Source organism: Palaemon carinicauda, chromosome 33 (genome assembly GCF_036898095.1).
Source record: "Palaemon carinicauda isolate YSFRI2023 chromosome 33, ASM3689809v2, whole genome shotgun sequence".
In the NCBI taxonomy this organism is placed as follows: Eukaryota; Metazoa; Arthropoda; class Malacostraca; order Decapoda; family Palaemonidae; genus Palaemon; species Palaemon carinicauda.
Window position 1 is genome coordinate 29,618,249 of NC_090757.1, and position 17,148 is coordinate 29,635,396.

Genomic DNA, 17,148 nt, shown 5'->3' on the forward strand with positions numbered 1-17,148 from the left:
ATATCCACTCTAGCTGCTAACTCATTTCTTACACCCGTTCTCACTCTCACCACTTCGTTCCTAACCCTATCTACTCGAGATACACCAGCCATACTCCTTAGACACTTCATCTCAAACACATTCAATTTCTGTCTCTACGTCACTTTCATTCCCCACAACTCCGATCCATACATCACAGTTGGTACAATCACTTTCTCATATAGAACTCTCTTTACATTCATGCCCAACCCTCTATTTTTTACTACTCCCTTAACTGCCCCCGACACTTTGCAACCTTCATTCACTCTCTGACGTACATCTGCTTCCACTCCACCATTTGCTGCAACAACAGACCCCAAGTACTTAAACTGATCCACCTCCTCAAGTAACTCTCCATTCAACATAGCATTCAACCTTGCACAACCTTCTCTTCTCGTACATCTCATAACCTTACTCTTACCCACATTAACTCTCAACTTCCTTCTCTCACACACTCTTCCAAATTCTGTCACTAATCGGCCAAGCTTCTCTTCTGTGTCTGCAACCAGTACAGTATCATCCGCAAACAACAACTGATTTATCTCCCATTCATGGTCATTCTCGTCTACCAGTTTTGATCCTCGTCCAACCACTCGAGCATTCACCTCTCTCACCACTCCATCAACATACAAGTTAAACAACCACGGTGACATCACACATCCCTGTCTCAGCCTCACTCTCACCATTATACATAAGGTAATAGAAAACAGAATTTTTATGAGTAAATTCATTTCAAATTATCTTGTAGTCATCATGCCAATATCATTAAAGCTAATGGCTTCCTGATCTCTAAATATAAAACAGAAAAATTTCCTCCCTCCCTTATGATAAATTATCTTCCAAATAGAGCCACAGGAGATATAAACCACAAGTATAGATATATCAAGAGTTTCATATAATCAGTGCCACAATATAGGTGGATTAAAGTAAAAATATTTAAGGGAGTTCAGAAAAATTCTTGATAGGTAAGTTCCCAGGAAGTAGGGCGGCGGTTGCCGACCTTTGACCTCATCTCCACATTCCTGGGTAGTGTGGAAATCTGTTTAAACCAATTTCCTGTTATTGTTAGATATCTGCTGACCCAAGCAGGTCAGCAGGTACACCAGGGAGAGGGGATGTAAAGGAGGCGAGAACCGGCTGGATGCAATTGCATCACCTGCCACCACTACCCAAGACAAGCCCTCATAATCCAAAGCAATGTGCGCGCAATAAGAAAAGTTGAGTCCGAGTTTAAGTCGTGAGTGGGCAACCCATAGTAGGCCCATCTGCCGTGGTAGGCTTGTCCGAGCCATGGCTGGCGTTGATACGCAACAAGACAGGCAATATTATAAGTCTTTGTAATGTATTTTGAGTTTCCATTCTCCCTGAGTGCGTATATATTAAGTGATTCAATGTTATCTACAATTATGAGCATTTTACCGTAAACTGTTCCAGTATTTTAAAAGTCGACAAGAGACTTAGTTTAAGAGATGTAACTCAACCCTATCAAAATAATGCTATCTTGGGGTTACTTCAAACTCTAACTACTTTTAGTTTCTTGATTGATTTTTTTTCATTTATAAACAATTTGAAAGAGAATTAAATGCTCTAAAAGCTTAATGTTGGAAATTTTCGTAGCCTTTTTATTTTTCATATACTGTACAGTAATGCCTCTAGATACGAAATTAATTGGTTCCAGAGTGGCTTTCATGTCCGGATTTTTTCTGTGATGAGTCATGTTTCACATATAAATCTCCCAATTCGTTCCAAACCCTACAAAAACAGTTTAATACACAGCTATTATTTGGAAGGTACAGTTACACAGGCTATGAACTTCATCCCTGAGCCTCAGCATATGTGCAGTAGTAACATGCCAGTTGTAAACCTCATCTTTTTTAATAATCATGGGGGGCACTGCTTCAATGCTGTACTGTATGGTTAATGCTAAGTTGATAATGAATAATAACAATCACAATTCAATGGAGAACATGCGGTCACAACTCTCATCCTCATCATCTCCTACGACGCGTATTGACGCAAAGGACCTAAAGTTAGATTTCACCAGTCGACTCTTTCTTGAGCTTTTGATTCTATACTTTTCCATTCATCATCTCCTACTTTACGTTTCATAGTCCTCAGCCATGTAGGCCTGGGTCTTCCAACTCTTATAAAGACTTGTGGAGCCCAGTTTAATGTTTGGTGAATTAAGCTCTCTTGGGGCATGCGAAGAGCACGCTCAAACCATCTCCATCTACCCCTCATCATGATCTTATCCACATATGGCACTTGAGTAATCTCTCTTATAGTTTAATTTCTAATCCTGTCCTGCCATCTCACTCCCAATATCCTTTTGAGGGCTTTGTTCTTAGATCTACTAAATCTGTTGGAGATTGTTTCATTGTCATACCAAGACTCCTGTCCATTCAGTAACACTGAGCTCACTAAACTGATCTATAGCCTCATTTTTATATGCAATTTCAGGCAATTTAAATCAAAATTTTACTTAACCTAGCCATTCTCTGATTTGCTTTCTTCAATCTTTCACTAAACTTTAATTCTAAAGAGGATACATTGGAGATCATAGTTCCTAAATACATAACTGATTCCCCCTCATTAATCCTTTCTCCTTCCAATGCTATTTCATCTTCCATTGCATATTCAGTTCTCATCTCTGTCTTTTTTCTATTTATCTTGAGCCCAACCTCGTGTGATATTTCATCCATTCAGGTAAGCAAGTATTGCAAATCCTGTGGTGTTCTGCTAATAAGGACAGCATCATCAGCATACTCTGAGTCTATTAATTTTCTATTACCAATCCAGTCCAATCCTTCTCACCATCTCCAGCTGATCTACGCATTACAAAATCCATGAGGAGGATAAACAAGGTCACTTCATTTTTGGCCAGTATCATCTCAGCAGCTATTCCATCGTAACCAGGGGCTTTCCATCTCCTAAGTTTTTTAATGATAGCTTCGACTTCAAACACACTGAGTTCATGGGCACATCAAGGTCTACATCAACTATAGGCATATCAATCAACTGATTTCCTTTGTATCGCCTATTCATGACCTCACTAAAGTGTTCCATCCAACGTTGTCTTTCTTTATCTTCTGTTGTTATAACAGATCCATCTCTTTTTGATGGGTTTATGCTTCTCCTCCTTTGCCCCAGTAGAGGTTTCATTAATAATTCTATAAGCAATACTTATACCATAGCCACTCCTTGAATTCATAGCTTTGTCAGCCTCATCTGCTTTCCTGTCTAAACATTCTATCCAGTCATTCCTGGCTTTTCTTTTGACCCCACTATCAATACTGGAATACTTAGCATGCTCAACCTTGTAATTTTCATTACTTCCTCAAAAACTTTCAACAATCAATATTTGACTTTGTCTCCTTTTAAAAGTACAGTACAGTATCCTATGCATCATTGGATATCCATGGCTTTCTCCTTGTAACTGCATGACCCAAAACTTCACAACCAACTGACTGATAAAGTTCCTAATACCAAACCATTCTTCATTAATTGTCTGCTCTTTGTCTCATAGTCTCTAAGTCTGCAAGTCAATTCCTACATTCAATTGCAATTGTTTCTCAGTGCTCATCTTCTAGAAGCTTAGTTGTATCAAACCTAGATATTCTATCTAACTTTCTGTTGGGCGCTTTTAGTTTTAATTTCAGTGTGGCAATGAGGAGTTGGGTATCACTATCAATTTCTGCATCTCTATAGCTTGTTACATTTCTCAGAGTCCTCTACAAAGAAAATTTCCAAAGATCGCAAGAAAACTAAAAGAGATGCTGTTACAAGTGGTGCTCAGACAACAAAAGAGTTAAGGTCTGAGCAAGGGGAGCCTTACCTTACCTTACCTTACCTTATTTTTTGTTTGGGTTCCCCCAGGTCCCTCAGTGTGAGGCACCTCGTGTATCCACCAGAGTTGCTAATACATCTTCCGGTGTATTTTGCATCTTCCAGTCTTGGATGGTCTGGGATGCATCTTAGGTATTTATCGAGCTGATTTTTAAACGCATCTACGCTCACTCCTGATATGTTTCTTAGATGAGCTGGCAGCACATTAAATAGTCGCTGCAATATCGATGCTGGTGCGTAGTGGATTAATGTCCTGTGCGCCTTTCTCAGTTTACCTGGAATGCTTTTTGGCACTATTAATCTACCTCGGCTTGCTCTTTCTGATACTTTAAGCTCCATGATGTTTTCAGCAATTCCTTCTATTTGCTTCCATGCTTGTATTATCATGTAGCGTTCTCTTCTCCTTTCTAGACTGTATAGTTTTAAAAATTGCAGTCTTTCCCAGTAATCAAGGTCCTTAACATGTTATTTTCATTAGTAAAATAAATTTTTGAATATACTTACCCGATAATCATGTAGCTGTCAACTCTGTTGCCGACCGAAATCTACGGTCGGGATACGCCAGCAATCGCTATACAGGTGGGGGTGAACACCACAGCGCCATCTGTGGTCAGGTACTCCAGTACTTCTTGTCAACACCACCTCAATTTTTTCCTCGGTCCACTGGTTCTCTATGGGGAGGAAGGGTGGGTCAATTAAATCATGATTATCGGGTAAGTATATTCAAAAATTTATTTTACTAATGAAAATAACATTTTTCAATATTAATCTTACCCGATAATCATGTAGCTGATTCACACCCAGGGTGGTGGGTGGAGACCAGCATATATGTTAACAAAGAAGCTAAGTATCCCGTATTTTATTTTATTAGTTATTCAAAAATAACATAAAATAAATAAGTACCTTGTAAGGAAGACGACTTGAACCATTACTCTGCCTTTATTAAGTACGTCTTCCTTACTGAGCGTAGCGGTCCTCTTAGGATGCTGAACGACTCTTAGGTGCTGAAGTATAAAGGGCTGCAACCCATACTAAAGGACCTCATCACAACCTTTAACCTCGGCGCTTCTCAAGAAAGAATTGACCACCCGCCAAATCAACAAGGATGTGGAAGGCTTCTTAGCCGACCGTACAACCCATAAAAAGTATTCAAGAGAAAGGTTAAAAAGGTTATGGGATTATGGGAATGTAGTGGCTGAGCCCCCGCCTACTACTGCATTCGTTGCTACGAATGGTCCCAGGGTGTAGCAGTTCTCGTAAAGAGACTGAACATCTTTGAGATAGAATGATGCGAACACTGACTTGCTTCTCCAATAGGTTGCATCCATAACACTCTGCAGAGAACGGTTCTGTTTGAGGGCCACTGAAGTAGCCACAGCTCTCACTTCATGTGTCCTTACCTTCAGCAAAGCAAGGTCTTCTTCCTTCAGATGAGAATGTGCTTCCCTAATCAGGAGCCTGAATAGGTAAGAAACTGAATTCTTAGACCTTGGAAGAGAAGGCTTCTTGATAGCACACCATAAGGCTTCTGATTGTCCTCGTAAAGGTTATGACCTTTTTAGATAGTACCTAAGAGCTCTAACTGGGCACAGTACTCTCTCCAGTTCGTCCCCCACCAAGTTGGACAGGCTTGGGATCTCGAACGACTTAGGCCAAGGACGTGAAGGAAGCTCGTTTTAGCAAAAAACCGAGCTGCAAGGAACATGTAGCCGTTTCAGATGTGAAAACTATGTTCCTGCTGAAGGCGTGGATCTCACTTACTCTTTTAGCTGTTGTCAAGCACACGAGGAAAAGAGTTTTCAATGTGAGGTCCTTAAAAGAGGCTGATTGGAGAGGTTCAAATCTTGATGACATAAGGAACCTTAGGACCACGTCTAGATTCCAGCCTGGAGTGGACAACCGACGTTCCTTTGAGGTCTTAAAAGACCTAAGGAGGTCCTGTAGATCTTTGTTGGTGGAAAGATCCAAGCCTCTGTGGCGGAAAACCGCTGCCAACATACTTCTGTAACCCTTAATCGTAGGAGCTGAAAGGGATCTTACGTTCCTTAGATGTAACAGGAAGTCAGCAATCTGGGTTACAGTGGTACTGGATGAGGAAACTGCATTGGCCTTGTACCAGCTTCGGAAGACTTCCCCTTTAGACTGATAGACTCTGAGAGTGGATGTCCTCCTTGCTCTGGCAATCGCTCTGGCTGCCTCCTTCGAAAAGCCCCTAGCTCTTGAGAGTCTTTCGAAAGACTGAAGGCAGTCAGACGAAGAGCGTGGAGGTTTGGATGTACCTTCTTTACGTGAGGTAGACGTAGAAGGTCCACTCCTAGAGGAAGAGTCCTGGGAATGTCGACCAGCCATTGCAGTACCTCTATGAACCATTCTCTCGCGGGCCAGAGCGGAGCCAACCAACGTCAGCCGTGTCCCTTTGCGAGAGGCAAACTTCTGAAGTACCCTGTTGACAATCTTGAACGGCGGGAATGCATACAGGTCGAGATGGGACCAATCCAGCAGAAAAGCATCCACGTGAACTGCTGCTGGGTCTGGAATCGGAGAACAATACAACGGGAGCCTCTAGGTTATCGAGGTAGCGAACAGATCTATGGTTGGCTGACCCCACAGGGCCCAAAGTCTGCTGCAAACATTCTTGTGAAGGGTCCACTCTGTGGGGATGACCTGACCCTTCCGGCTAAGGCGATCTGCCATGACATTCATATCGCCCTGAATGAACCTCGTTACCAGCGTGAGCTTTCGATCTTTTAACCAGATGAGGAGGTCCCTTGCGATCTAGAACAACTTCCACGAATGAGTCCCTCCCTGCTTGGAGATGTAAGCCAAGGCTGTGGTGTTGTCAGAGTCCACCTCCACCACCTTGTTAAGCTGGAGGGACTTGAAGTTTATCAAGGCCAGATGAACCGCCAACAGCTCCTTGCAAAAGATGTGAAGTGTCCTTAGCTCCTGATTCCATGTTCCCGAGCATTCCTGTCCGTCCAAAGTCGCACCCCAGCCCGTGTCTGATGCGTCAGAGAAGAGATGGCGGTCGGGTTTCTGAACAGCCAAAGGTAGACTTCCTTGAGAAGAAAGCTGTTCTTTCACCACGTGAGAGTAGACCTCCTCTCTTCGGAAACAGGAACTGAGATCGTCTCTAGCGTCATGTCCTTTATCCAGTGAGCCGCTAGATGATACTGAAGGGGGCGGAGGTGGGGTCTCCCTAACTCGATGAACAGGGCCAGCGATGAAAGTGTCCCTGTTAGACTCATCCACTACCTGACTGAGCATCGGTTCCTTCTCAGCATGCTCTGGATGCAAACTAGGGCTTAGTAGATCTTTGGGGCCGACGGAAAAGCCCGAAAAGCTCGACTCTGAAGATCCATACCCAGGTAGACAATGGTCTGGGATGGGACGAGCTGGGACTCCTCAAAATTGACCAGGAGGCACAGTTCCTTGGTCAGATCCATAGTCCATCTGAGAATCTCCAGACAGCGACGACTTGTGGGAGCTCTTAAAAGCTAGTCGTCTGACGGAGCCGGACACAAGATCATGGTACTGCTGCACAGTCTGTGAACTGTCAACCATGGGGAAGCGAGGAAGTACAGTGACAACCCGAAGCTGTCTAGACTGTCTGGGTCGTACAGACAACTCCTTATCGGGTTGCTGAGGTTGCCGCACTGCGTCACAACAAGTCACTTCTGCTGGTTGTTGAACGTCTTCCCAGTGACACACTGACTCCGTAAACAAAAAATCCTCTAACAAGGACTAAGCTTGGACTGCATGTCTTGCAACACAGCTCAAGGTCTATGGGAGCAGGTGTGGTAACAGACGGGGTTAGCGACTGAAGTGGAACCATTACCTTCCCTGGAAGCATGTTATGCTTAAATAAAAGTCCATAGGAGGCTACGCAGCTAAAGGCTCCTCTCCAAATGACAGAGTCCTCAAGGGAATATCAGAAGGAGGGAGAATAGCACTTTCTCATCTACAGGAACCATATCCGAGAAAAGCTAAGTTCTCTCAGTGAGGGTTTCACTGGTGCAAAAGCAGCAGACTAGAAGGCAACGTTATGAAACTGCTTGACAGTCTAGTGAGTTGGCAACAACCAAAGATGTGTGACTGAGAAGCATGCGGTAAGGTAAGCAGAGCATGCTGTATGCAGAGCATGCTGTATGTAGAGCATGCTGTAAGGTAAGCAGAGCATGTTGCATGGCGTGCGGCTTATGCTGCATGGGATGAGGCTCATGCTGCATGGGATGAGGCTCATGCTGCATGGTATGAGGCTCATGCTGCATGGGATGAGGCACAAGCTGCAAGGGAAGAGGCTTATGCCGCATGCGTTGAGGAGGATGCCGCATAGTATGAGGCTCCTGCCTCATGGGTTGAGGCGGTTGCCGCATAGCATGAGGCTCCTGCCTCATGGTTTGAGGAGGATGCCGCATAGCATGAGGCTCCTCATAGCATGAGACTCCTGCCTCATGGGTTGAGGAGGATGCCGCATAGCATGAGGCTCCTGCCTCATGGGTTGAGGAGGATGCCGCATAGCATGAGGCTGCCTCATGGGTAGAGGAGGATGTCGCATAGCATGAGGCTCCTGCCTCATGGGTTGAGGAGGATGCCGCATAGCATGAGGCTCCTGCCTCATGGTTTGAGGAGGATGCCGCATAGCATGAGGCTCCTGTGAGGTTCCTGCCTCAAGAGTTGCGTCTGCCTCAAGGGTTGAGGAGGTAGCTGCGCAGAGAGAGGCTCATGCTGTGAAGAATGCGGTTGCTGCATGCGTTGAGGCGGCTGCCTCATAGCATGAGGTTCCTCAAGAGTTGAGGCTCTTGCCTCAAGAGTTGAGGTTCTTGCCTCAAGAGTGGAGATGGCTGCCGCAAGAGTTGAGGTTGCTGCCTCAAGGATGGTGGAGGTTGCCGCAACGCAAGAGGTTGCTGCATAGCGTTGGTATCTGGCAACTCCCAATGCGGCAGCTCACGCGTGGAGGTAGGTTGAGGAACCTCAACATCATACGTCTGGCAGGGTGGACTGCGCAGAGGTGGAGTTGAGGTTGCTGCCTCGAGGATGGTGGAGGTTGTCGCACCGCAAGAGGTTGTTGCCTCAAGGATGGAGGAGGTAGTCGCAACGCATGAGGCTCCTACCTCAAGGGTAGAGGAGGTTGCTGCAAAGCATAAGGCTCCTGCCTCAAGTGTTGAGGAGGTTGCCACGTGGCAAGAGGCTCCTGCCTCAAGGAAAGTGGAGGTTGCTGCACAGAGCTGGTATCTGGCAACTCCCAATGCGGCAGCTCACGCATGGAGGTAGCTTGAGGAACCTCAACATCATACGTCTGGCAGGCTGGACTGCGTAGAGGTGGAGGAGCGCTCGCAGGAGGAGGTGTGTTAACCTTCTCTGCCTGAAACTCCTGCATCAACACCGCAAGCTGAGACTGCATTGTCTGCAGCATAGACCACTAGAGTTAGAGAAAGACAACAACAAACGGAGCTACTGTCCGTTGAGACTGAGGGTCTAAAACAGCTGGTGCGGCAACAGACGGAGTTACTGCCTGTTGCGATACCACCTTGCCTCTCTGGGAGGTGTGCAGTTGTCGTACTGCAGCAAGTCCGAACTGACCCAGTGCTAATGGCTACACCTAGGAGTTGGACTTGCGCGGAAGGGACCGACTTGCACTTAAAAGCTGCAAGATTTGGTCCATGGTTTCTGCGAGAAACCTCTTCCGCAGACGAGGAATAAAAGGGCTCTCTCGTCTTTGTGTGGGTGGGGTGATCACGTCGGCAACGTGTGTAGATACACCCGAAACCACGGAGGGAAACGTCTGTTCGTCGATCAAGGCCTGCTGAACCCATAAGTCCTTCGACATTACTTCTCCCCTGGGCTTGGGAGCTTGTAAGAGGTCCCAGACTAGGCGAACAACTGGCACGAACAGACGAACCCTCGAACGCAACACTGTAACACTTTGCGCTTATCACTTTATCACTTTTGATTTTCTGTTTGCACTTATTTCACTGAACTCGAAACTTTAAGTGGTTTGTACCTGAAACACGCAATTCTATCCTTCCTTAAAAGTTAGTAATTGCGAAAACAGAATTACAATGTAACAGAAAAATATAATGAAAGATAAATAATTCAGTGGCTGGAAAGAGACTAAACACTAGATCAAATAAACTACGTTTAAAATCTCTCACCGCATAAAGCTTGAGAACAAGAATAAAACTCTAGAAACGTTTACCTTCTTCCCCTAAAGAGACTAGGGAGAAGAGCAAAAACGATAACAACGTTACTCGCTTGAACGAAACGTTTATCCTCCTCTCTCTCCCTCCGTCTCTATCTCTCTCTCTCTCTCTCTTGACTTAGAACCTGAGAGATGAGCCCAATCATATATATCGTTAAAACATATTATTGTTAAAGGAAAAAAACTGAAAGATTTCCCAAATAAAAAGTTCCTTTATTAGAATTAAAACCATTAAGCTAAGAAAGAATGAACAAAACACTAGAATCGGTTTACTCTTACTGCAACGTGACACCGTGATAGACTCTCTCTCTATCGTAACGATAGAGCGCAAGTTGAACGTTCTGAACGTCAACAACTGCAGAGACAAAACAAAACGTTAGTTCAACTTTGAAAACAGTACGAGACTATCAAAGAAATTCTTTCAAAAACATTAAAATAGCATAATATGTTAACAGGTAAAAACGAAATGACGGGCTCAATGTTAATTAACTTCGGTACCAAGAAAAGACCGCCTACTATTAGGAAAGGTCGAATATAAACAAATATAAAAATTAATTTTAATAAGTTTATAATAAAAGGAAGTTAATCGAAGAGGCCTATAAAAGGCGGAGAGATATAAAATAAATCTATAACTTTTGTTAAGCAAAATTAAGAAAGAGAGTCTATACTCTCTTAGACACCAACACTTCCGTCTAAGGGAAGGGTCGGCCATTTAAAAGTGAAAGAGAGTTCATATTCTTTTCGTCACCATAATTAATCAAATTAATTCCAAAAGCTAGCTAAGCTAATGATAAAACTTCCTGAATAGCGAAAGCTAAACTCTAGAGCAAATACATCACCAAATCGTGAGCAAAAACTCCAGAATCAACAGCGTATCCATGTAGGTCTAGCCGGAGGCACGACAGAGGAAAAATTGAGGTGGTGTTGACAAGAAGTACTGGAGTACCTGACCACAGATGGCGCTGTGGTGTTCACCCCCACCTGTATAGCGATCGCTGGCGTATCCCGACCGTAGATTTCTGTCGGCAACAGAGTTGACAGCTACATGATTATCGGGTAAGATTAATATTGAAAATTCTTCTATTCTAGCAGTATAGGACCTTTGTACACTCTCTATTTGCGCAATATCCTTTTGGTAGTGTGGGTACCATATCACATTGCAGTACTCGAGTGTACTACGCACATAAGTTTTGTAAAGCATAATCATGTGTTCAGCTTTTCTTGTTTTAAAGTGTCTGAATAACATTCCCATTTTTGCTTTACATTTAGCCAACAGTGTTGCTATTTGGTCGTTGCATAACATATTCCTATTTAAAATTACACCAAGGTCTTTAATTGCTTCCTTGTTTGTGATTGTCTCATTATTAGGTCCCTTGTATGCATACACCATTCCTTCTCTGTTTCCATAATTTATTGATTCAAATTTATCGGAGTTAAATACCATCCTATTTATCTCCGCCCAGTCATATATTTTGTTTAGATCTCTTTGTAGTGAGTTCCTATCTTCATCACAAGTAATTTCTCTACTTATTCTTGTGTCATCGGCGAAGGCAAAACAAAATGACGTACAAATCACATGAACACTGCATGGGTGGCTAGCTTATAGGTACAGTACTGTGCAACTACTTTATTCTCAACAACATAAAAAGCACATACAAAAGGTTAATACAACACAATACCCATAAACTGATTTGAATTTTATGCTCATATACTGATACGCTCATATTCACAGTCATTCGTAAATCGAGGTACAACTTTATATGAAAAGTAATTAATTGAAAAAAAATATTCTAAAATTAATACCAATGTTTGAAATAAATCTGTCATATATAAACTATGAAGAGAGACTTAAGTCAACCTATACAACAGAAAAACATTTGCAACATGTTTAAACTTCTGAAGTTCCACTAATTCAACTATCAGATTAGGAAGATCATATCACAATCTGGTCACAACTGGAATAAAACTCGTATAATACGTGTAGTATTAAGCCTTATGATGAATTAACTGCAAACATAGTGCTGTATACAGGATGGTACAGTCTGGGACGATCTGTATATTAAGGATAGTAAGAATTATGAAAAATCGTATGCAACATACACAAAGAACTTACAGACAAGATGCATGAATACGCTACGCAAAATCAATGGGTTTGAGGTGAAATAAAATATATTCATATATATATATATATATATATATATATATATATATATATATATATATATATATATATATATATATATATATATATATATATATATATATATATATATATATATATATATATATATATATATATATATATATATATATATATATATATATATATATATATCATAAATTGACATATATAGTATAGGACTTTTAACACTTCCAATCCTAACCCCCCAAAAAAATAAATTTATCACTCAATCCCAAAGTCCATTCTGAGAAGTCTTACTTAACTCATTTTAGCACAAAACTATTAGCCTAAAAATTGAAAAAAACTATTGTATTTTTTATTGATATATATCTTTAAATATTTTATAAAAAAATGATGCATAAATAATAAGAGAGAAAACTGTTGAACGTAAAATACATCATCTGAGGTTTCAGCCAGTAAATTTCCTGGATGTAGAGCAAGTCAAATAGGATTCAAAGGGTTAAGGAATATCAACATCATGACTGCCAAATGGTTCATATCTATTTCTATCATTAAGTAATATTATTCTCATCTTAATATTCAAAACAATACTGTACTTTAATCAAAATTTATCACCAAAGAAATCTACACTGAAACCCTAAGAGAAAACAGATGTACGTAAAATTTAAAGTTGAAGTCAGTTTGGAGGAGTAAAATGGTGGGAAAAAATAATGGAATCTAGTGACTAAAGTGAAGAGCAGCCTGACAAACGAAAGAATATTTTGGCAATAGGCCTTTTTAATCACAAGTTAAAATCACTAACTATTATACAAGAAGAAATTTCCATCAGCTTACATCTGTTATGGGTGTTGTTTTGGCTTCCTCTTCTGACAAAATGTGAAAACTGGAGATGTCAATTACACTTTTTGCCTTTTCTGAATCATTTGGTTCAGCAATGTCATCATCTCCATCCTCCTCATCTTGCTCTACAGATTCTGTAGGAAATAAAATGTAAATATTTACTACAAATCCGGTAGGTAATGAGATAACGTCAGTTTTGCATAAGACAAATTTAATAAAAAAATATATGAAATTTCTAAATGATTAAAAATTATGTCTTATAAAGAAATAATCCTTTACAAGTAGTGAAACTTTAAAATTATGGGTTTTCCTTATGCTCTATAACTTTGTTGCACAGATAAAAAGAATACAAAACCATATGTTTCTCTCGTTTCTCTCAACTTTAAAAATTATAATTTATAGTACATTATAAAAATTTTACTTAACAAGTTGATGAATAACTGCTTGAGCTATGAATTAAGGAAAAATGTTATTTTCCTTAGTAAAATAAATTTTTGAATATACTTACCCGTTGATCATGTAGCTGCAGCTCTGCTGCCCGACAGAAAAAACCTACGGGCGGAATACGCCAGCGATCGCTATACAGGTGGGGGTGTACATCAACAGCGCCATCTGTCGAGTAGGTACTCAAGTACTTCTTGTCAACACAGAACCAATTTTCTCCTCGGTCCACTGGGTCTCTATGGGGAGGAAGGGTGGGTCCTTTAATTCATGATCAACGGGTAAGTATATTCAAAAATTTATTTTACTAAGGAAAATAACATTTTTCAATATTAATCTTACCCGTTGATCATGTAGCTGATTCACACCCAGGGGGGTGGGTGGAGACCAGCGTACATGTTAACATTAGAAGCTAAGTATTCCGTATTTCATTTTAGCAGTTATTCAAAATAACAAACAAAATTAATAAGTACCTGGTAAGGAAGTCGACTTGAACAATTACTCTGCCTTTTTAAGTACGTCTTCCTTACTGAGCCTCGCGATCCTCTTAGGATGCTGAGCGACTCCTAGGTGCTGAAGTATGAAGGGCTGCAACCCATACTAAAGGACCTCATCACAACCTCTAATCTAGGCGCTTCTCAAGAAAAGAATTTGACCACCCGCCAAATCAACCAGGATGCGAAAGGCTTCTTAGCCTTCCGTACAACCCAAAAACAACAATAAAAACATTTCAAGAGAAAGATTAAAAAAGGTTATGGGATTATGGGAATGTAGTGGTTGAGCCCTCACCTACTACTGCACTCGCTGCTACGAATGGTCCCAGGGTGTAGCAGTTCTCGTAAAGAGACTGGACATCTTTAAGGTAAAATGATGCGAACACTGACTTGCTTCTCCAATAGGTTGCATCCATTACACTCTGCAGAGATCTGTTTTGTTTGAAGGCCACTGAAGTTGCAACAGCTCTAACTTCATGTGTCCTTACCTTCAGCAAAGCATGGTCTTCCTCATTCAGATGAGAATGAGCTTCTCTAATCAAAAGTCTGATGTAATAAGAAACTGCGTTCTTCGACATCGGTAAAGCAGGTTTCTTAATAGAGCACCATAAAGCTTCTGATTGTCCTCGTAATGGCTTCGTACGTCTTAAATAGTACTTAAGAGCTCTTACTGGGCATAGTACTCTCTCTTGTTCGTTTCCAACCAAACTGGACAGACTTGGAATCTCGAACGATTTGGGCCAAGGACGAGAAGGGAGTTCGTTTTTAGCTAAAAAACCAAGCTGTAAGGAACATGTAGCCGTTTCAGATGTAAATCCTATGTTCCTGCTGAAGGCGTGTATCTCACTGACTCTTTTAGCTGTTGCTAAGCAGACGAGGAAAAGAGTCTTCAAAGTGAGATCTTTAAAAGAGGCTGATTGAAGCGGTTCGAACCTTGCTGACATCAGGAACCTTAAAACCACGTCTAAGTTCCAACCTGGTGTGGCCAACCGACGCTCCTTCGAGGTCTCAAAAGACTTAAGGAGGTCCTGTAGATCTTTGTTGTTGGAAAGATCTAAGCCTCTGTGGCGGAAGACTGCTGCCAACATGCTTCTGTAACCTTTGATCGTAGGAGCTGAAAGGGATCTTACCTTCCTTAGGTGTAAAAGGAAGTCAGCTATCTGAGTTACAGAGGTACTGGTTGAGGATACTGAATTCGCCTTGCACCAGCTTCGGAAGACTTCCCATTTTGACTGGTAGACCTTGAGAGTGGATGTCCTCCTTGCTCTGGCAATCGCTCTGGCTGCCTCCTTCGAAAAGCCTCTAGCTCTTGAGAGTCTTTCGATAGTCTGAAGGCAGTCAGACGAAGAGCGTGGAGGCTTGGGTGTACCTTCTTTACATGCGGCTGACGCAGAAGGTCCACTCTTAGGGGAAGAGTCCTGGGAACATCTACTAGCCATTGCAGTACCTCGGTGAACCATTCTCTCGCGGGCCAGAGGGGAGCAACCAACGTCAACCTTGTCCCTTCGTGAGAGGCGAACTTCTGCAGTACCTTGTTGACAATCTTGAACGGGGGCAACGCATAAAGGTCTAGATGGGACCAATCCAGAAGAAAGGCATCTATGTGAACTGCTGCTGGGTCCGGAATCGGTGAGCAATAATTTGGGAGCCTCTTGGTCATCGAGGTAGCGAACAGATCTATGGTGGGCTGACCCCACAAGGCCCATAGTCTGTTGCAAACATTCTTGTGAAGGGTCCATTCTGTTGGGATGATCTGACCCTTCCGGCTGAGGCGGTCTGCCATGACATTCATGTCGCCTTGAATGAACCTCGTAATTAGAGATATGTTTCGATCTCTTGACCAGGTGAGGAGGTCCCTTGCGATCTCGAACAACGTCATCGAATGAGTCCCTCCTTGCTTGGAGATGTACGCCAAGGCTGTGGTGTTGTCGGAGTTCACTTCCACCACCTTGCCTAGAAGGAGGGACTTGAAGCTTCTCAAGGCCAGATGAACTGCCAGTAGCTCCTTGCAGTTGATGTGCAGTGCTCTTTGATCCGAATTCCACGTGCCCGAGCATTCCCGACCGTCCAGTGTCGCACCCCAGCCCGTGTCCGATATGTCCGAGAAGAGAAGGTGGTCGGGGGTCTGAACAGCCAGTGGTAGACCTTCCCTGAGCAGAATGTTGTTCTTCCACCAAGTCAGTGCAGACTTCATCTTCTCGGAGATAGGAACTGAGACCGCTTCTAGCGTCATGTCCTTTCTCCAGTGAGCAGCTAGGTGATACTGAAGGGGTCGGAGGTGGAGTCTCCCTAACGCGATGAACTGGTCCAGCGATGAAAGGGTCCCTATCAGACTCATCCACTGTCTGACTGAACATCGGTTCTTCTTCAGCATGCTCTGGATGCATTCTTGGGCTTGACTGATTCTGGGGGCCGACGGAAAAGCCCGAAAAGCTTGACTCTGAATCTCCATACCTAGATATACTATAGTTTGGGATGGGACGGGTTGGGACTTTTCCATATTGACCAGGAGACCCAATTCCTTGGTCAGATCCAGAGTCCAATTTAGATTCTCCAGACAGCGACGACTTGACGCAGCTCTTAAAAGCCAGTCGTCCAAATAGAGGGAGGCTCTGATGTCTGCTAAATGCAGGAATTTGGCAATATTCCTCATCAGTTTGGTAAACACTAGAGGTGCCGTGCTTAGGCCAAAGCACAGGGCTTGGAACTGGTATACCACCTTCCCAAAAACGAACCTTAGAAAAGGTTGGGAATCTGGGTGGATGGGGACGTGAAAGTACGCGTCCTTTAGGTCTAACAAGACCATCCAGTCTTCCTTCCTGACCGATGCTAGAACCGACTTCGTCGTCTCCATGGTGAACGTCTGCTTGGTGACAAAGACATTCAGAGCACTGACGTCTAGCACCGGTCTCCACCCTCCTGTCTTCTTCGCCACTAAGAAGAGACAGTTGTAGAAGCCCGGGGATTGATGGTCCCGGACTATGACTACCGCTCCCTTTTGTAGCAAGAGAGACACCTCTTGCTGTAAAGCTAGCCTCTTGTCCTCCTCTCTGTACCTGGGAGAGAGGTCGATGGGAGTTGTTGCTAGAGGGGGCTTGCGCAAGAATGGAATCCTGTACCCCTCTCTGAGTAACTTCACAGACTGTGCGTCTGCACCCCTGTTC

The 17,148-nt window shown here is 42.9% G+C and overlaps 1 protein-coding gene across 3 annotated transcripts in view; it reads right to left on the reverse strand.

Moving 5' to 3' along the window:
• Pus7 (pseudouridine synthase 7) overlaps positions 1 to 17,148 on the reverse strand; it is a 102,613-nt gene that overhangs the window by 19,146 nt on the left and 66,319 nt on the right. For all 3 annotated transcript variants that reach the window (XM_068356894.1, XM_068356892.1, XM_068356895.1), the window contains one exon: positions 13,044 to 13,183. In XM_068356894.1, the coding sequence (XP_068212995.1) occupies positions 13,044 to 13,183 (140 nt within the window). The remainder of the gene's footprint in view (positions 1 to 13,043; positions 13,184 to 17,148) is intronic.